Genomic DNA, 22,924 nt, shown 5'->3' with positions numbered 1-22,924 from the left:
TAATGACTATAATTATCTAAAATTAAATTATTTAAAATTACACACGCAAACAATTAACACACGTTTTAGAAAACTTTGCTAAAGTAAGCCTAGTCGATTTATAGTGAAATATTCAAGGTCACTTCTAGAAATTAAACATTCAAAACTTCAAACATAAAGAGTAATGGCATGTTATAATGATCGGTGAACTTTATTGACATACAGGTAGGCTACAACAGCAAACAAGAAGAGGCCTAGTAATAGTAGGCTACAGATTAATTTTCTTTTCAACTACTTTAAATTTTGCAATCTACATAATCAGTGCTAATGTTTATGCTCATAAAATCGTAGTTTAGGCCTATTTTCATTTTAAATGTCTATTATCAGGAATGTCCGTGTATTCGAATTATTTTACCAATAATTAGAAAGTAATACCCCATGGTCACATGTTGACACCACTTATCATAGCCACGCTAAACTCATTTCAGCTTAGGGGATAGCATAATATTTCATGGATTTAGTGTCACTGCTTTATATATAGAATTTTAGGTAAATTGCAAAAGGAAACCATGATCTTATCCATTCACTACGGCATCTTTATTCTTAGTCATCTGTTTTCTCAGTCTTCCAGAATAGTTTTCTAACTGTCTTACTTAATAGTTGAAATTAACAAGAAATCCCTTTATAAACCTCGCATAAACATGTCTCATAAATAAAGCTAAATTAAATTGATACGCCAGTCATATTTTGATCGTAAATGATCTACATTCAGCGGCTGCAGTTTTTAATCATAAATTCCGCCACAGTTATCGATATCGCTAGCTTCGTACCGAAAAGAACATCCAGAATATCTTACGTTAAAACTCATCTAAAATTATGTTACGTTTTTGTTTTGCAACTGTGTATATTCTATTTGCTGTTCAAGCACCAACTGGATCATTTGCAGCACTTTTATACAAACCTCCAAATAATGTCAACGTGCGCGTTGGCGAGACTTTTAATTTAAGCTGCGGAATATCATATCAAACAGAAGGTGAAAACCGTGCTTGGATTCGATACATAGATAATAACCCTGTTATTCTGAGCGTAGCTGACGGCAATTACGGACCAAACAAACACAGGCAAACGGTAGCGAAAACCACGGAATATACGATCATTATTCGTGACGCTGTTTCTTCAGACGAAGGATTTTACGAATGCGGAGTGCTTGACAGATCGCTGTATAAACCACTGGCAACTGCAATAGTAAGAGTTATAGACGTTGCAACAGAATACGTTACGCCAACAGTCCTGCAGAAAACCGATCTGCAAACATCAAAGTTTGGCAGACATAAAAACAAGACGATTACTCAGTTGCCTCCGACTTGGACAACTAGCCAAGTGCGAACCGTATCAGTAGGCCTAAGAGGAGATGAATTGCAAGATACGACAGACACGTACACAATCAGTGAAATGATTTCAATGGAATTCAATGTTACTTTACACGATATGGATGTGACATATGAAAACGGGAAATCAAAGTTGTTGATAAGTTGTGAACTACTCTTTTTTGTTTTAATGTTTGCGTTTTTTGTGGACTGATGGAATCAAGGGACGAAACAATAATTATTATAGTACTACATCTTTTCTTTTACAGTAAAATATCTGATGCATAATAAGTAGTGGTCATAGTATTGAAATTATGTAATTATTACATCACATATTATTGTATAATAGGCCTATATATAATATAACATTGAGAGACATTGTTGTTATGATATGCTTGTACAAAATAAGGTACCGTTATAAAATGCATGGATGACGATTATTAAATACAATTTAACTACTACAGTCTTAATTCTCATTTACACATAATATATTGTTATACCGTATCTACAGAGTGTCGTCAATATGAACCAAGCTTTCACAATAGACGACACGATATAGGCTATCTCTCTTAAATGACCACTATGGTCCCTTATGAGAGGTGGCGGTCATTTAGAAGAGGGGTCGATTATGATAAGCTTTGCCTTATGAGAGGATATGGTCCTTTAGAAGAGGTGGTCACTTACGAGAGGTATTGGTCGTTAAAAGAAGCTGTTCCTTAGGAGAGGTCACTAACGAGAAATGGTCAATTATAAGATGCGGTCCCTAACGAGAGGTGATGGTCGTTTAAGAGAAGACGGTGGTCACTTATGAGAGGTGGTCGATTATGAGAAGTTGTCCCTTAAAAGAGACATAAAACATTGCAGGATAAACAGACAAACGTTGTAAGTATATTAGCCAAAAAAAGTCAAAGATTAAGTTTAATTTAGTTAACCATTGATCTCAATTCCTAGATTTCCAACTTTCCAAAAAAAAAATAAGAGTCTAAGATCGATTTCTTAACATTTTCTCCTGTTACGTTAGTGGTTAATGAAATTGTTACATTAGTGGTTGATTTTTGTTAGTTAGTGGTTAATGTTACATTAGTGGTTGATTGTTACGTTAGTGGGTGATACAAGGCCTACCAATCAGGCTAATAATTATAATTCGATTCCAACATTATTATCACTGTATTATATAAACAAAATGAATGGGCTATGTTAAGTGTGTACAATGTTGCTTCTTATTGGACGACCTGTTTTATTAATACATTTATTTTTTTAAATTTAGAATGTGACTGTTTATGTTTATTAGCCTATACTAATTGCGAAAACAAATGTAAAACAAGGGAATCTATACCCGTTTATATATTCACATTAATTTAATGGTTGGCCTTGATCATTAATGAAGTTGTAATCCACCTTAATGTTTGTTTTAACCAATAAAAGCCTAATTATAAAAGTTTATGTAAATAATAGAATAATATAATATTCACCGAAGCACGTTCTGAAATAAATAGAATTAAAAATTGTTCAGTAGTATCCGTTAGAAATTGACAAGTTGGTGCTCTGTGTCGTTATGTTACGTTTAAGTGTAGCGAATATGTTTATTATTTTTCTGTTAAACCAAGGTTCATGGTTAAACGTATCAGTTCATCCTACTGGTGCTATCCAAGTAATTGTTGGACAGTCGTTCAACTTAACTTGTAGAATTGGAAACTTAAGCAGTACTGAAAGCCGTGCTTGGGCTAGAGTACAAAACAAGTATACGTTGTTATCTGTTGAAGATCAAATTTACTCTTCAGGTGGAAACTACAAAGTATATTTAAGCCCAGACTATACTGTGATCATCACGAACGCAACAAAGTCTATGGAAGGTAGTTACTATTGCGGTATTGTTACGTCAGATCAGAAATCTAACGTTTTCCTTTTTAAGGAGTTGGCAGGTGTTTCTGTTTATGTTTTACCAGGACCTCTTACAACAGCCCCACCTAGATTCCCCAGATATCTTACTATTGTACAGGAAACCAGTGATTCAAACGGACAGAAAACCAGTAAATCAAACGGGAAGGGAAACTTTGTTTCCGAATCGATGGAGTACCAACAGACAACATCTGAATCGATGGAGTATCAGCAGACAACATCTGAATCGATGGAGTACCAGCAGCAGACAAGAACCAAACCTACAGTGTCTCAACCTGAGAGTAACCTGCCAAACTCGGATGCCAACGGAAACGACAAACTTACAGGCAGAATGGGATTCATTTTTATTATGACCTTGTTTGGCTTAATAACAACCGATATCTCGCGAACATAGGACAATAATATCAACAATAACATTCGTCGCGAAGTAAAAGATTCGTCATTTGGAATGTTTTGTTTGCAAATGATATATTTATCTATTTACAACCATATTATCAATCAATTATAGAGACCATTGTAATTAAACTAAACGGGAGTGTACCAGTATGACTAAGCTTATCATAATTATTAAATTTCTTTCGAAACGTAATACAATATTGTAATGTTGTTATATATGTTTCTCTTTACCAATGGTTTCTCTGAATCATGCATAGTTTTGCCTTTCTTAGGAGCAGGAAATTATGATTATCTTATGACATATGTAAGGTAGATTTATTTTGTTCATTCATTACATTACATTTGGCGATGATGGATTTCACCTGTTACCATGCAACAAAATGTATAGTAAAGTATATTCGTTGTATTTGGTAATAGTATACTATTTTAAGATCATCTTTATTTTCATCATAACATAATTATTACATCAAGACATTATCTTAATTTTGAGATACCCCCGATTACTATTGTACAGGAAACCACTGATTCAAACGAACGGACAAGGAACCAATAATTCAACTTATTACAACTTATTAAAAGTGCAAGTGAGTGCCCGAATGTCTGAATTAGAACGCTTCTCATCCTGCCACAATCATCGGCTGAAATAATTAATTTTACCCGCAGAGAGCGAAAGCCGTAAACTTACCCTAGGTCGTCGTAGGCCAATTGTTTGCAGACAAACCATGAACTTTCGTGTCTGACAAGCAATGAAGCGTGACAAGAGGTCACATTTCTGTCAAGAATTTAGCTGCAAGGCAGCAATAATTTCCCCAAGACAAATTTGCCTAGTAGGCCTACAATATTAGTCGGTATGGATCGGAAGAATATTTAAAAATATTTGAAATGAAACACTAAGGCTTGAACTAAACAACTAACGAGTAACAATACGTTATAAAACTGGAAAACACTTTAAGTTCTTATTTTAGAAACATTAATATTCGTGTTTAGAATAGTTCTGCTATTAGTAATTTCTAACAATAGCAAGTTTATTTTTTTTTACAAATTTACGTTACAATTGTAAGATACAATTTGTTTACTAGTTAATAACTTATGTAAATTAAATCATGTAATCACATTTTAAAAGTGTATACATATATAATCATGGTATAAAGGCCTAGTACCCCAACCACTTTCATTCAGAATTAATACTGTTATTAATCAGAATAATGCATATTTCTAAATTACCTTATCAATTAAATACTTCAATGGAAAGTAACACATGCATGCTTATAGGAATAGTATTATGGAAAATGATTTTTTATTCATTTTTTTTTTATTTAAAAAAAAAGATACAAAAATAAAAATAAAAATAGATAAAACAAAAAAACAAAATGGCATGCATGCATATTCACTATTGCGTGTATCCAGTTGTATTAGTCATATAATAACATAAAACTTTAATATGAAGAAAGTGATACTGGTATAGTCCACGGACTTTTATTTTGGTGATTGACATTTGAACGGTACGACGGTTGATCTAACCAATGAACGTTCATATTTGTAGTTTATTAATAAGTTAATAAATTAATATAGAGGCAAGTACGCACGACATGGTTTTATTAATAAAAGTTTGGTGACCAAGCACAGTTATAGACGTAATTGTCTATTGAGTTCTATATCATTATGCTACGCTTAAGTTTTGTTATTATCTTTGTATTCGAACTAACAGATGGAGCAAAGCTATATAAAGCTCCGAGTAACATCAACGTTAAGGTTGGCGAGTCGTTTAACTTATCTTGTGGAATCTCAAATGTAAAGGGGAATACAAGTCGTACTTGGACCAGAGTGGTTGATGGTAAATACTCTCTGATATCTTTTGGAGAGAGTTTATATCCGCCGTATAGAAACTACAAAGTATCTTCAGCATCGGACGATTATACAGTGACTGTTGCAGATGTGACTACTTCTGTGGCTGGTAACTACAGTTGTGGCGTGGCGTGGATAATGGAACAAGACAACGTATTCTTTTTCGAAAGCTTGGCATCCATCAACGTATCTGTCACGGTACAACGTGCTCCTACAACAATTGGGCCTGGGTATGTTGTTATCAAACAGGAAAACATTTATCCTATTGATAGTCAGCCTTTCGATCATCATACAACATATGAATCGATGGAGTACGACAAGCAGACAACGTTTGAATCGATGGAGTACCAGCAGCAGACAAGAACCAAACCTACAGTGTCTCAACCTGAGAGTAACCTGCCAAACTCGGATGCCAACGGAAACGACAAAATTACAGGCAGAATGGGATTCATTTTTTTTATGACATTGCTTAGCTATATCTCGCGACAAGAATAATAAATAATAACATTCGTCGTGGAATGTTTTGTTTGCAAAGGTTATATTTATCTAACTACAACCATATCATCTAGCAATTATAGAGATCATTGTAATTAAACTAAACGGGAGTGTACCAGTATGACAAAGCTTATAATTATTATATTTGTTTCGAGGTAATGTTATGCATATTATAATGTTGTTACATGTTTTTCTTGTTTCTCTGAATCATGCATAAATTGAAATGAAATTAAAAGTAGAATACAAAATAAATGAGTGCAAAGTCTTATGACATGTAAGGTAGCTTTATGTTTTCAATCATTACAATTTGGAAAGGTGGATTTCATCTGTAGTCATCACTGAAAAAAAAAACAACTTTGAAGGATGAACTGTTACCAATATATTTGTAAAAGATTTGTAAAGTCATTGTATTTGGTAATTGTAATACTGTTTTAAGAACATATTTATTTTCATAATGACATAATTATTATTAAATAACTCTCAAGACATTGTCTTAAATATTTAAAGATAAATTATTTTGAGCCAAATCTTGTACTTTTATTTGTGTGTCGAAATCACTACAAAGACTTTAATCAGGAAGGCTTTAGCAATAATTAATGTTAAAGCTGATATTTTGTTAATACATTATTTCAATAAATAACCGAAAATATTGCAATTGTTATTTTATTGGGTAATACTACCAGTAGTTATTTAAATTTCAATTATAACAAAAGTAGTAATAAAGAAAAGTATCTGCTTCATAATAATGTATAAGTTACGATTATTCATGAGATAGGTGGACACAATACAAACACATATTTGTGGAAATAACTGTCGCAGAGGAATACCATCTGCACAAAACGTATATTTGATAATGTTATAGCTTTATAGCACGACAATTTCGTTGCTGGATTTTTCTTAAACCATACTTTCTTGTTTAATGTTTTCGACGGAGTATTCGTAATAAAAACAGATTTAGCGCACTCTCGTGGTGGCTATTATACTTATTACAAATTATTCAGCAAACAGACCATGGTCTCTTCAACGATAATAATATAAATACAGATACGTTTTAGAAGCTCAAATTGACACGATGAATTAAAGTTTCCGAGAACCATTATACGTGTCAAACTTATCAGAGAATATGCCCGCACCTCTAGTAATAAACAATCTTTTCTTCTGAAAACCCGAACAAACTAAATTCTGCAAAAAGTATAGAAGGATGATAAAAGATAACTCCTCCCCAACCCCCAAAAAACCCCACAAACATGTCCATTTTAGTCCATTGATAGGGTTAATACTTTCATTCTTATATATTTGAAAGACTAATTATCACTGTGTTTCGTTAATAAACTTCATAATTGGCTTGTTCAAACCATTCCTCCATGTTCAAACCTGCAGGAATCCATATTCTTCTAGTTCCACTGTGATTGACCAACCGCACTCACCAAAGCTTTCTTGTCCATCAATTGTTAACTCATCTATCTCAAACCGAAATTCAACACCTTAATACAAATCATAAGGCGCCGACAAACTTTAAGACCGACATTTAATACCCGTAGTCAACAATCAATGTAACCAATGAACGCCTGCTATTTGTCTATTATAATCAATAAATTAATATTGATAGAAGAGCGCATGCTCAGAATGAAAAGAAAGGGTACATGTACCTAAAAGTTTACTACTAAACGACAGTGTGCAGACCGAGCAGGACAGTAAAACATTGAATAATACTGTGTTACACCCTATTAATATGCTACTCTTAAAAACCTTAGACAGTTTGGTTATTATATTTGTCTTAAAATTATCAGTTAAGCTAGCAGATGGAGCGAGTTTATATAAAGCTCCGAGTGACATCAACGTTTTTGTTGGCGAGTCATTTAACTTAACTTGTGGAATCACAGATGTAAAGAGCAGTGAAAGTCGTGCTTGGGTCAAAGTGACTAGTGGCCTATCATTCGTATCTCTTGAAGACCGCACATACTCTTCGTTTAGAAATTACAAAGTATCCCTAACACCGGATTATACTGTAATTGTCACGGATGCGACTTCGTCTTTATCGGGTGTGTACCGCTGTGGTATTTCCATAAGTACTGGAATGAATACGTATACTTTTAATAGATTGGCAACTATTACAGTATCTGTGCTAGAATCTGGACGTACGACACCTACACCTACTACCATTCGACCTATCCAGGCCACTTCACTGACAACAGAAATATCTCAACCAGCGATGTCTGAGGAAACTACAGAACAGACCACTGCATCGGATACGAAAATAATTACAAACGATACACACATGATAGAAACAACTCCATCTAGTGAGTTATTAGGTCATAATGGAAAAGGGGATATTACCGTTGGATTGGTATTCATTTCTTGCATTACTTTTCTTGGTGTATACATGGCCTACTAAAGAGATTTGATTCGTAAAAACAATCTCCATCTGAACATAAAACTGCAATGGATTTACTAAAAAATTACACTAGCAAAAGTTGAGGTTTGAATGCAATTTTGACAACCAATACTTGATAAATGCTATGGGATTCATTTTTATTATGACATTGCCTGGCTTTTTAACAACCGATATCTCGCGAACATAGGACAAGAATATCAACAATAACATTCGTCGCGTAAAAGATTCGTCATTTGGAATGTTTTGTTTGCAAATTATATATTTATCTTTTGCTACTCGGAGACTGCGGCAATTAACAAACTCATAGAATAATAAATAAAGACGCATACAACATAAGTTCTGGCTTAAATAGTTTAATTAGTAAATGAACATTCACCCATGTAAAACTGCACATAAAAGTCATAGGTAAATATAAGTTATCTAGCAATTTTTTTCCAATTCTAAGTAAGCACAACAGGGATATCTATTAATACAACCATACCATCTATCAATTATAGAGACCAGTACCAGTATGACTAAACGTATTATAATTATTATATTTCTTTCGATAGGTAATGTTATGCATATTATAATGTTGTGACATGTTTCTCTTTACTCTGGTTTCTCTGAATCATGCATACATTAAAATGAAATTAAAAGTAGAATATAATAAGTACTGTAAAATAAAAGTGAGTGCAAAGTCTTATGACATGTAAGGTAGCTTTATGTTTTCAATCATTACAATTTGGCGAAGGTGGATTTCATCTGTAGTCGTCACTGAAATAAACCCAAATTGTTTGCCTTATGTTTTGAAGGATGAACTGTTACCAATCTATTTGTAAAATATTTGTATTTGGTAATTATAATACTGTTTTAAGATCATCTTTATTTTCATAATGACATAATTATTAAATAACTCTCAAGACATTGTCTTAAACATATGAAGATAAATTATTTACCTCACTTTATTAGTGTTTAATTTGTTTATCCTCAACCAATAACACTGTAAGCCTATTTTTTATTTATATAATAGTTTCAAACACTTTCTTTATTGTAAGACCAAGGCAATCTAAAAACATGATGCATGAGCTCTGTTAAACACAAAATTCCTCTTCTGTGGTTGTTGTTGTTCCATGCCCCTAAACAGAAACCGAAAAACAATGTACTTTGTACTGTAAATCGCAACTAGTATAAACTTGTCGCAGCCAATCTAAGATCATGTTACAACGTTGGCAAGGTGAGCTAAGCATCATGTTGTTAGATTGTCTTGGTAAATAAGACCCATTTTCACTAAATTGTATTCTTTTTATAGGATAGAGAGAAACTATTCATCACTTTGAATTTATATGAAATCTCTAAAATGATGTGGTCAAATTGGGTAGTCTTTTAATCTATAGATTTTAAAACCATATTTAAAACATAGGAGGCTTAGGCCTATATTGTGTATTTATGTATTAGTGAGAAGACTTTAATCAGGAAGGTCGTCACAAACCATAACTTTAGCAATGTTAAAGCTGATATTTGTTAATACATTATTTCAATAAATAACCGAAATATTGCAATTGTTATTTTATTGGGTAATACTACCAGTAGTTAATTAAATTTCAATTATAACAAAAGAAGTAATACAGAAAAGTATCTGCTTCATAATAATGTATAAGTTACGATTATTCATGAGATAGGTGGACACAATACAAACACATATTTGTTGAAATAACTGTCGCAGAGGAATACCATCTGCACAAAACGTAGATTTGATAATGTTATAGCTTTATAGCACGACGATTTTGTTGCTGGATTTTTCTTAAACCATACTTTCTTGTTTAATGTTTTCGACAGAGTATCCGTAATAAAAACAGATTTAGCGCACTCTCGTGGTGGCTATTTTATTTATTAAAAAATCGGCAAACAGCCCAAAAGGGAAGTCATGGTCTCTTGAATGATAATAATATAAATATACTGTAATGTATAACAATATACAAACCCTGTGGGCCTAAAAAAAAAAGAAATTCATATCTTTTATCGTTTATGAGGTTGTGTTTGCGACCGATTTCGATTTTCAAGGGCAAGATCAAATACTTCAAGTTCATAATGAATATTGAAAACAATATTTTAAAAAGAACAGACTTTGAAGCAGGTCTCCAAGGGAAGCTATATGCATAATCCATTACACTAAACTCACGTTCATTTTTTATTCGGAATTTCCATTATAGTTATGTTTTTGTTACTCAATACACTCAAATTAATTTATTCTTACACTCTTTCCTGATTCATACCCATCACCAGATACGTTTTAGACGCTTGAATTAACACGATGAATTAAAGTTTCCGAAAACCATTCGTGTCAAAATTATCAGAGAATATGGCCGCACCAATTAGTTTAATAAACAATCTTTTTTCTGAAAACCCGAACAACCTAAATTCTGCCTGCAAAAAGTATAGAAGGATGATAAAAGATAAATCCCCCCACCCACAAAAAAAAAACAAACAAAAAACAAAAAACCAACACAAACATGTCCATTTTAGTCCATTGATAGGGTTAATACTTTCATTCTTATATATTTGAAAGACGAATTATCACTGTCATTCATTAATCAACTAACAATTGACTTGTTCAAACCATTCCTCCATGTTCAAGCCTGCAGGCATCCATATTCTTCCTTTTCTGCTGTGAGTGACCAACCACACTCTCGACAAAGCTTGGTTGTGTACAATTATTCACTCATCTATCTCCATTAAACAGAACAATCCTAAAGACGATAAAAGATATTTGACCGAAATGAATAATTATTTTAGTTATCTTGACTAAATAAAATTGTTCCCTAATTTTTTGAATTTTGATTTACTTTTACATTATATAATGAGTTATAACAGTTTAATTATCATGATAATAACACAAGACAACGTATGACATGTTTATGATCAGAAAATACTTGAGAGAAAGTGAATACTTGAGAGAAAGTGAATGAAAATCCTATAAAGTGTTTGAATTGAAAAATTAGGTAAATCTAACTGAAAAAAACTTTAAAACATATGTGACCTCCGTTTCTTAATGTTAAAGAAGCAAGTGCGTGGGCCATGTATCAAACAACAATTCCTTATGTTTTCAATTCACCTAAAACAGGAACAATTAAAGACAATGTCTTTGTATTCGATGTTCCTGTTTTTGTATCTTTATTTCTTTACCGATAACATCAAGTAGGCGTGATTTACGAACATCCGGTTCCATACTCAGTACCGTAATACATCAAATACAAAACATAAAAAATACTGCAAATCATAAGGCGCCGACAGACATTAATACCGACGTGACCTGTAGTCAACAATCAATGTAACCAATGAACGCCTGCTATTTGTCTATAATCAATAAATTAATATTGAAGCGCACATGCTCAGAATAAAAAGAAGTGGTACAACGTACCTAACGTTTACTACAACTACTAAACGACAGTGTGCAGACCGAGCAGGACAGTAAAACATTGAATAATACTGTGTTACACCCTATTAATATGCTACGCTTAAAAACCTTAGACAGTTTGGTTATTATATTTGTCTTAACATTATCCGTTAAGCTAGCAGATGGAGCGAGTTTATATAAAGCTCCGAGTGACATCAACGTTTTTGTTGGCGAGTCATTTAACTTAACTTGTGGAATCACAGATGTAAAGAGCAGTAAAAGTCTTGCTTGGGTCAGAGTGAAAAATGGAGGACTATCCTTCGTATCTCGTGAGGAGAACACATACTGGCAGTATAGCAGTTACGAAGTATCGTTAATCCCGGATTATACTGTGATTATCACGAATGCGACTTCTTCTTTATCGGGTGTGTACCAATGTGGTGTTGCCATAAATACCGGAGGCAAAAATTATACTTTTAATACATTGGCAACTATTACAGTATCTGTGCTAGAATCTGGACGTACGACACCTATATCTACTACCATTCAACCTATCCAGGCCACTTCACTGACAACAGAAATATCTCAACCAGCGATGTCGGAGGAAACTACAGAACAGACCACTGCATCGGAGATGATAATAATTACAAACGATACACACATGATAGAAACAACTCCATCTAGTGAATTATTAGATCATAATGGAAAAGGGGATATTACCGTTGGATTGGTATTCATTTCTTGCATTACTTTTCTTGGTATATACATGGCCTACTAAAGTGATTTGATTGGTAAAAACAATCTCCATCTGAACATAAAACTGCAATGGATTTACTAAAAAATTACACGAGCAAAAGTTAAGGTTTGAATGCAATTTTGACAACCAATACTTGATAAATGCTATGGGATTCGTTTATATTATGACATTGCTTGGTTTTTTTTTCTTTCTTTCGTCGGGGTCACCCACATTTATTATATGTATTATATAATATACATACATTTTTGTAAAAATATAAAAACAATAACATTCAATATAGTAGTTAAAAAGGCACTATATCTATACATGTACATAAAATCAATGGAGTAAAAGTATGCTTTAAAAACGTATATTTTATGTTTATTGCAAGTTATAGTAAAAGTACGACTATTTATCATTTAAATTTACTTTATATTAAGAAATGGATTAAAAAGTAGCTGTTTCTTTTATTATATTTTAAATCAGTACTCACAATTTGTATTTGCTTGGCTTTTTAACAACCGATATCGCCAACCTCACTTTACTAGTGTTTACTTTGTCTATCTACATTGTAAGCCTATTTTTTATTTATAGTTTCAAATACTTTGTTTATTGTAAGACCAAGGCAATCTGACAACATGATGCATGAGCTCTGTTAAACAAAAAATGTCTCTTCTGTGGTTGCGGCACGATCAGTTCCACGGCCCTAAACAGAAACTTGGTACTGTAAAAAAGAAACTTGGTACTGTAAATCGCAACTAGTATCCGAACTTGTCGCAGCCAATCTAAGAGCAAAGGGCTGTTTCAACGTTGGTCAAGAATCATGTTGTTTGATTTTCTTGGTAATTAAGACCCATTTTCACTAACTTGTATTCTTTTTAACTATTCATCACGTCTTTGTGTTAACCTTTGTTTTGCTTTTTAAACCTTTACTTCTTTTGTAAGTATAATATAGAAAAATGTAAGAAAATTAATCAAAAAGGAATATTTAAGGTAAATAAAAAAAATTAAAAATGCTATACCACTGATGAAGTTGATCAAATTGTAAGAAAATTAATAAAAAATAGGAAGCTAAGGTAAATTTACACAATTCAACATACTATATATAATACCACTCAGATGAAGTTGATCAAATTGGGTAGTCTTTTAATATATAGATCTTAAAACCATGTTTAAAACATAGGAGGCTTAGGCCTATATTGTGTATTTATGTATTAGTGAGAAGACTTTAATCAGGAAGGTCGTCACAAACCACAACTTTAGCAATAATCAATGTTAAAGCTGATACTTGTTAATACATTATTTCAATAAATAACCGAAAACGTAGCAATTGTTTTTTATTGGATTATATGTACCAGCAGTATTTATAGTAATAGCAATTTTAATATAAAAAAAGTAGTAATAAAGAAAACTATCTGCTTCATAATAATGTATATAAGTTACGATTAATCATGAGATAGGTGGACACAATGTAAACACACATATTTGTAGAAATAACTGCCGCAGAGGCCTAGCTTTATAGCACGACGACTTCGTTGCTGGATTTTCCATACTTTCTTGTTTAATGTTTTCGACGGAGTATCATTAATAACAGATTTAGCGCACTCTCGTGGTAGCTATTAAAGAGAGTGTCGTGAATTATTTTAATTGATGTTATATTGGGGAGGTGTTCCGGGCGGGCGTTTATTCAAATAAATACCATTCTAATCGGTATAGTTAATACATTATTCCGCGACATAGTGAGTCGTTTTGGCCTAAGAAGGAAGACGTTTTAGACGGCTTGCAACATGGGCAGAAGTATCCATCCATGAGTCCTGGCAGCTTACTCAACAACTCGGCTATCGGGGTTTCATTCGATCTTAAATAAAAGCTCTTATCATCAATTCTCTCGATGTAATTTATTTGTTCCGAAGTTTTTGCATTTTGCTTGCCTATGTCAGAATTAACCATAATTTATATATAGAAAACAAATCCTGTGGGCCTAAAAAAAAGAAATTCATATCTTTTATCGTTTATGGGGTTGTGTTTGCGACCGATTTCGATTTTCAAGGGCAAGATCAAATACTTCAAGTTCATAATGAATATTGAAAACAATATTTAAAAAAGAACAGACTTTGAAGCAGGTCTCCAAGGGAAGCTATATGCATAATCCATTACACTAAACTCACGTTCATTTTTTATTCGGAATTCCCATTATAGTTAACATTTTTGTTACTCAATACACTCAAATTAATTTATTCTTACTCTTTCCTGATTCATACCCATCACCAGATACGTTTTAGAAGCTCGAATTGACACGATGAATTAAAGTTTCCGAGAACCATTCGTATAAAACTTATCAGAGAATATGGCCGAACCAATTAGTAATGAACAACTCAAACAAACTAAATTCTGCCTGCAAAAAGTATAGAAGGATGATAAAAGATAAAAAGGCCACCTCCCCACAAAAAAAAAACATTAGCCATTTTAGTCCATTGATAGGGTTAATACTTTCATTCTTATATTTGAAATACGAATTATCACTGTCATCAAACCATTCCTCCATGTTCAAACCTGTAGGCATCCATATTCTTCCATTTTCTACTGTGATTGGCCAACCACACTTTCGACAAAGCTTTGTTGTGTATCAATTATTCATTCATCTATCTCCATTAAACAGAACAAGCCTAAAGACGGTAAAAGCTTATTTGACCGAAATGAAGAGATATTTTAGTTATCTTGATTTAAAAACAAATGTTCACTTAATTTTTAAATTTTGATTTACTTTCATATTATATAATCAGTTATAACAGTTTAATTATGACGATGATAACATAAGACAACGCATGACATGTTTATGATCTGAAAATACTTGAAAGTGAATGAACATCCTATAAAGTGTTTTGATTTAAAAATTAGGTAAATCTTATTGAATAAAAACTTAGCTTAAAACATCTGTGGCCTCTGTTTCTTAATCTTAAAGAAGCAAGTGCGTGGGCCATGTATCAAACAACAATTCCTTATGTTTTCAACCTAAAACAGGAACAATTAAAGACAATGTCTTTGTATTTGATTTTCCTGTTTTTGTATCTTTTTTTCTTTACCAATAACATCGAGTAGGCGTGATTTACGAACACCCGGTTCCATATTCAGTAGGCCTACTGTAATACATCAAACACAAAACATAAAAAAGTACTGGTGTATTCAGTACAAATTATAAGGCGCCGACAGTTTTTAAGACCGACATTAATACCCGTAGTCAACAATCAATGTAACCAATGAACGCCTGCTATTTGTCTATAATCAATAAATTAATATTGATAGAAGAGCGCATGCTCAGAATGAAAAGAAATGGTACATGCATCTTAAGTTTACTACTACTAAACGATAGTGTGCAGACCGAACAGGACAGTAAAACATTGAATAATACTGTGTTACACCCTATTAATATGCTACGCTTAAAAATCTTAGACAGTTTGGTTATTATATTTGTCTTAAAATTATCAGTTAAGCTAGCAGATGGAGCGAGTTTATATAAAGCTCCGAGTGACATCAACGTTTTTGTTGGCGAATCATTTAACTTAACTTGTGGAATCACAAATGTAACGAGCAGTGAAAGTCGTGCTTGGGTCAGAGTGACTAGTGGCCTATCATTCGTATCTCTTGAAGACCGCACATACTCTCCGTTTGGAAGTTACAAAGTATCACTAACACCGGATTATACTGTAATTATCACGGATGCGACTTCGTCTTTATCGGGTGTGTACCGCTGTGGTGTTGCCATAAGTACTGGAAAGACCACGTATACGTTTAATAGATTGGCAACTAGTACAGTATCTGTGCTAGAATCTGGACGTACGACACCTATATCTACTACCATTCAACCTATCCAGGCCACTTCACTGACAACAGAAATATCTCAACCAGCGATGTCTGAGGAAACTACAGAACAGACCACTGCATCGATGGCAGACAGACCTCGATCAACAACTCCTCAACCAGCGATGTACGTGGAAATTACAGAACAGACCACAGAATCGATGGCGGAAAGACCTCGAACAACACTTTTGCAAACATCTACAAACTTTCAGCCAACACAAGAACCTACTGCTGCTGCTGAGAATATTGTTATTTTATCAACCACACATGACGAAAGACCTATTAACACATTTGAAGAATTGGATCACACACTCGCCGAATTCCCAATGGAGACGATAATGATTACAAATGATACACACATGATAGAAACAACACCGTCTAGTGAATTATTAGGTCATAATGGAAAAGGGGATATTACCGTTGGATTGGTATTCATTTCTTGCATTACTTTTCTTGGTATATACGTGGCATACTAAAGTGATTTGATTGGTAAAAACAATTAACACCACCTGGACATAAAATTGCAATGGAGTTAAAGAAAATAGCAAAAGTTAAGGTTTGAATGCAATTTTGACAACCAATACTTGATATACGCTATTCAGTAACATTGTTTGAGGTTTATTTTGTACAGTACATTATTTTTAATAGACAGTAACTCTAATATGAACTAACCCCTATATGTATTTCGTATATTACGGGAATCATCATTTGCTTGCCTAACATTTACTGTTGTAAGTTATTTTCTTTTATAAATGTAATGTTGGTTTGTAAACAGTATCAACGGATGTTGACCTCCTTATCTTGTTTCCATTTAAGATAATATCAGTTTTACTTCCTCCTAAAAACTAACTATACTTTAATTCTAATTCAATACCACATAGGGGAATATATATTATGGAAGATCACACACCATGTTTTTGGTTGTTCAATACTTGTGATGGATAATACATTTCTATACATATGTATACTCTTGTTATATAGTGTCTATATAGTCATGCTATTTGTAGTATATATTTTATCTTTATAATTGCTATAATTAGGCCTAATAAGATATAGTATATTATTAATAAACGTTCAGATTCAGTACCTTTGATTTCCACTTGTTTAACTTTAAAATGCTTTTATATTCTGTATTATTATGTATTATCAGCATTCGGTATTTTAATAAAGGGATAGCGGCTTAAATGAGTCCACAACACGTTATCTTTATTCAGATGTTTCTAATTCGACCTAAAGCACAGTAGTCTGTACCTATCGTTGAAATTGTTGTCTCAGATAGGCTATTCTTAATCGTTTGTTAAAGCTACCAAGATGGATGCTCACACACGTCCCGAATGAGTCACAACGAATTAAGTAGATTCTTGTACTGCTTCAATGTGTGTTGTTGATATAATGTTAAGCGACTCCTTATTTCTTGTATTATTCTGATTCGTGTTAAGACAGACCAGCAACAAATCATTTTCTTCTTTTATGGTGGGTTTTATTCATTTACACAATTCTTATTAATGACGACCTGTTGTGTCTTCGAATACAGTTTATGAATGTACACAGTTATAGAGATGAGACAATGTTGAAAGTCACATGACTTTCAATTGTATTTAAATCTACCGCGTTGTCAATTCATACTATTTTTCTAAGAAATACCTTACCAGTTGCATCAGAGTGGATTATAGTGTTTATCTCTGCATCGACGATGATAACCCTATTTTTTCGAAAGGTATTACAAGAAGAAAAAAAAAACAATAACTGCGTCCTAAAGTTTTAGAAATCTTCCTGTGTAGACCATTGAGCATATACAATTTACCGAATAGAGTCAAAGACAAATTCAACAATAATGATACAGTATTAAAGTGTGAAGCACACGAGAACGTAAGCAAACACGAGTGATTTGACCAATCATAAGTGCTGAATTATTTGAAATGGTGCATGTAATTGGTCAACGCGTTGCGTCATGTGCTAGCCTACATCTTTGCGTTGCGTTCTTAGTGGGAACCAAGCTTTATCAATTTGTTGAAAGCTCAATATTGATTACCTCTCGTCTCTTATAATACAAATTATACTGCAATTATAATTTTATCCATATGATCATGGCTAAGCAAAAAAAATCATAAACTAAAACTAAAATTAGGATTATCAGGATCAGGATTATTATGGAAGAATTGTATTATTATTCCGTTATTGATAACATGCTTGAGTGACTTTATATGAATGGCCGAGCGCAGTTGAGTTAGCAAGGTCTTCTTCCTCCCCACACTAATATCAATGGTTAGGTCAGGAGCCGTCATGCTACGTCACCATATATAGATATGGTACACCTTTATTTAAAACACAAAATATAAAATTAATATAAAAATAATTATAACGTTAGGTTCAACAATTTATTTTACAATTATGTAGGCGCACACCACTTCCTTCCCTTTAAAAAAAATTGATACGCCACTGCGCACGGAAACTATTACAAGAGAAAATAGACATAACACTAATCATCTTTTTCAATAAGATTCCAACCAGCATAAAATAATACAGATCATGATGACACATCATTCTGATCGTTCTCTGATAAAAAAATGTGAATGTAGTACACACCATATTGTATCGTACTAGGCCTACATTCATTACATAAATATGGATACTGGAAATTACTTATGCTAAAAATAGATATAAAACATAGGATCTTCAGGTGGTTTAGCGACGCCCCTGGATTGTAAGGGTATGAAACATATTTATGCAATATGACATGCTTACACCACCATGTATTACCGTATGCATATTAATGAATATTGGGACATTTTTAGAAATAATTATTATATAACTTGAACGAAACTACTGGGAAGAGAGGCTCACTCTTCCTTGGTAACCAAAACAATAATCGGGTCAAAATATAAACATATATGACCTAACCTCAAACATTATTTTTAATTTATTAAAATAAAGTAATATGGTCTCAAATAAATATATCAAAAGTTTAATAAAATCGGAATATATATGATTTTATACAAGAAAAGTGTAATATAACTTGATTAAACATACTATTATGAAACATAACAAAGTAAATCATGAACAGATTTGTTCTGTTTCATGCCATAGGCCTAACAAATCATCAACAAAACAAAGAAACAATTAACACACCCCATGTATTTCCGATGCACCCATTTTCGACCTACATTTGGCCTAATTACATCCGAGAACAAATAATGCATGCCAGGTCATTGTATTCTGCACGAAGTTACTCTATAAATTACAAAAAAAATACTAACTCAAAGGATATCAACATAAAACAGACTCATGGATAACAAAATGTAAGCCATTATTCTTTACGCTATCAACCATGAATCTCTGTAGCAACACATATTTTAATTTTTACAGTTTTGGTTTTCAAATAAAATATGTAGTATAACGTATAACGCCCGATACTGTCATCAGATAAGCTAAAACTCTGTCTACACTATCAAACAAAATTGACAACCAAATGTGATGTGCCCATATATGGACATAATGGTGTCATATCACTACCATATTTGAGAATATCGCTATCATATTTAGGCACATCACACATTTGTCAAACTAGTTTGAGAATGGAGACAGAGCTTTACTGACTGTCGTCATACACAAGTATAAAAGCATTAAATACAATTATTAAAAGTATTTAATACAGTATAGAGTTTATGTCTAAATGACTGTCGATAGTCAGTTAGGTATTATCTGATGACAGCTGCTGAATCGGGTGATACGGTAACATAACGTTCAGACATTCTAAACTTTCATTATTTATATGGCCTACAATAATTGTAAATTGGCTTCATGAAGTTGAAATGTAGGCCTACTGAAAATAACATCAACAATCCAATAAAGAAAGGACAATAACATCTGTAAAATGATGCATTTATATAACTGTTTTCTATGCTACAGGCTGGTACAATTTGCCTTCAATATAATTCTGGGCTTCTAACCGGAATAATTAAATAGACTGCTCTTTTATCACAAGGGTTAATCTTATTATTCTTTTTCTCCAGGGATAACAACCACTTATATGCCGATCCTTTTCCTTTTACACAGTATAACAAGGTGTGACACGTAAAATAATTGTTAGTAAAAAAACTAATATTATGTTTTACCATAGTACTCCAAGTGCATCGACTGCTGGTGTGATTAGCCTTTAAATTAGCTACAATGTTGTATTAATTATTTAAATCTCAAAAATTAAATGTAGGCCCCTATATCCAAAGCTAATGAAGTTAAGATCATATATGAACTTAAATATGAAACAATTCCATTAATGAACTGAAATTAACCCCGAATGCATAACAAGTCTTGAATATAAAATGAACGCAAGATAGAAACTACTACTAAAAAAAACAAGTTATCATAATATTATATCAAAGGTCAATAAACTTAAATAGAGACTTAAAACGGCCATGTTGTACTCAAACGAAATGTCAAGAACTATTCACAACTTATTCCCCCAAACAAGTGTATAACAGATAACAGCATTTTGATTGAAACAGCACAATAATTTAATAAACGTTTTACTTCAATTAGGAAACTTTCTCGCTAAACAATTTTCAATTACTCTAATTAAATGCCAATTTACACAGACGAACGATGACGATAAGTGGAAAACCGTAGCAAATAGAATATGTATCTATCGTGAGCGGAAACCTCCCGTCCGCCGCTCCGCGTTTTGTGTACCGTAGTAGATGTAGATTCTATATATTTAATACTATTACGACAGTGTTTTTCTTTGATGAAATAATTATTTATTTAAATTATTGATAGGTCTATCGAGGTCAATTGTTATTTAAAAAAGCGTAGGGTCATCATTGAACACGGATACATTAGGCCTAATTGCTAATGTTATAGCATGTAATACAAAAAAGGTTCCTTGGATGATAATTAAGTTCCCAGTGTAAAGTACTGTAATAATGCAATATTTATTTAATAAAATAGTTTTACAGAGGATGTTTTTTTAACTTGTTGCGGAAGCGATTTTATGTTATGAGGCAATGTGTTCGAAAATTTGATTAAAAAATGCTAATAATTTAAGATTCGGAATACAGAATTTTTTGATTTAGTTTTTTGTTGCTTTCATCAATACGATATGACACAGTATGAATGTAGATGTATGATTACAATTAATTTGTATCCTTTAATTTGTCCTATTTTTGTTCAAATAAGAGAGGCAACATAGCTTACTAAGTTAAGTACAGTAGGCATAAGTAATTTATTGTATGTAATTATGAATTTTATTATGTAAAAAGACCCGTAGGAAGACCAAGAAATAACTGGATGAATCAAATAAAGAAAGACTAGTAGACACTAACACAATAACAAACCATCCTGCCATAAACAGAAAAAAATGGAAACAAATTGTGGAAAGCGCAATGTCGGAAGACGGAAAACGTTAACAACAACAAAAGATTATGTAATTATTTTCTAATTCGTCATTTCAAAACCTACATAGACGTCTAAAGTTACATTTAGATTTGAACTTTACGGTAATAAGAATTTATGATACCAGGGAAAAGTTTGCTTTTATTAAGTTTACAAAGTAATTAAAGTCTATTGATTTCGGGTACATCTTAAGAAAGTTATGAAACAAGGCCAAGTAATTATAATTCTGGAAGCATGATAGTAGAGAAGGCCCCAGAATCACACTTTCGAAGCAAAATTGCTTTCCGAGTTTGAAATATTGTCCCTTTTATGATAGTATATGAAATACACACATGGTTAGATATCATAACGGTAGGCCTACTGGATGAAATGTCTTCCTTCCAAAGCTTGGTATACTTTACAAACTTTATATTAATTACTTAATATTACTAAAACCAAAGAGATGATAATAGATTTTCGTAAAACCGCAGTTGAACATAATGTAACTATTAAAGAAACCGAGGTTGAAAGAGTAACCCAATACAAATACTTAGGTACTATAATTGACAACAAATTAAACTGGGAGTCAAACTCTCTCATGATTTCCAAGAAGGCATCTCAAAGGCTCTACTTTCTCTGAAAACTCAAGCAAATTAGAGTTGATAACACTATTTTAATTCTATTTTATCAAAGTATTATTCAAAGTATTTTATCTTTTAGCATTGGATGTTTTTATGGTAACTTTACTGAAAATGATAAGAAAAATATTGAGAGACCACGTAAAATTGCACAACGTATTATTAAAGCTGATCTAACGCCTTGTTCATTTATCTATGAAAAGAGTATTTTAAAAAAAGTAAACAATATTATGAAAGACCCCACTCATCCGTTACATTACTGTTATAACTTAAATAGATCAGGCATTAGGCTACGACCTCCAAGAGCAAATCTTTGTAGAACTAGAAAATCCTTCGTTGTAAATAGCATTCATATTTTTAATTCTAATGTAAGACGATAATGCAATTTTTAAATAGTTTTACATTTTTAACAGTATTTTTAACTTTTTATCTTGTATTTTTAATCTGTTATAATACTGCACGTTTTAAATTGTTGCAATATTGTTTTAATCTACCAAGCAAAGTGAATTTCCATTTTTATGGACAAATACAATTTCTTGAATCTTGAATCTTGAATCTATTACCAAACTT

General features: G+C 32.5%; 3 protein-coding genes across 4 annotated transcripts in view; all 3 read left to right on the top strand.

Annotated features, from left to right (window-relative positions):
* LOC144834555 (uncharacterized) overlaps window positions 1–15,180 on the top strand; it is a 258,410-nt gene extending 243,230 nt beyond the window's left edge. Inside the window, exon 2 of the mRNA XM_078689408.1 lies at window positions 15,171–15,180. The gene's annotated coding sequence lies outside the window, so the exon portion shown is untranslated. The remainder of the gene's footprint in view (window positions 1–15,170) is intronic.
* LOC144858787 (uncharacterized) lies at window positions 2,876–9,749 on the top strand. Of its 2 annotated transcripts, none has more exons than XM_078714901.1 (2): window positions 2,876–3,700; window positions 8,826–9,749. In XM_078714901.1, exon 1 carries the CDS (start codon window positions 2,902–2,904, stop codon window positions 3,637–3,639), a length of 738 nt encoding a protein of 245 aa, XP_078571027.1. In that variant the 5' UTR covers window positions 2,876–2,901; the 3' UTR covers window positions 3,640–3,700; window positions 8,826–9,749. The 2 variants fall into 2 exon arrangements, with proteins under 2 accessions (XP_078571027.1, XP_078571028.1); XM_078714902.1 differs by lacking the exon at window positions 8,826–9,749 and having other exon boundaries at window positions 2,876–3,452; window positions 3,483–3,945.
* On the top strand, window positions 4,225–8,623 carry LOC144858788 (uncharacterized). Its single transcript, XM_078714903.1, has 2 exons — window positions 4,225–6,011; window positions 8,601–8,623. Exon 1 carries the CDS (start codon window positions 5,304–5,306, stop codon window positions 5,979–5,981), a length of 678 nt encoding a protein of 225 aa, XP_078571029.1. The 5' UTR covers window positions 4,225–5,303; the 3' UTR covers window positions 5,982–6,011; window positions 8,601–8,623.
* Window positions 15,181–22,924: the final 7,744 nt, after the last annotated feature.

The sequence above is a fragment of the Antedon bifida genome, chromosome 2 (genome assembly GCF_963402885.1).
Source record: "Antedon bifida chromosome 2, ecAntBifi1.1, whole genome shotgun sequence".
Lineage (NCBI taxonomy): Eukaryota > Metazoa > Echinodermata > Crinoidea > Comatulida > Antedonidae > Antedon > Antedon bifida.
Note: the sequence above shows the minus strand (reverse complement) of the source record. Positions and strands in the feature narration are given on the sequence as shown.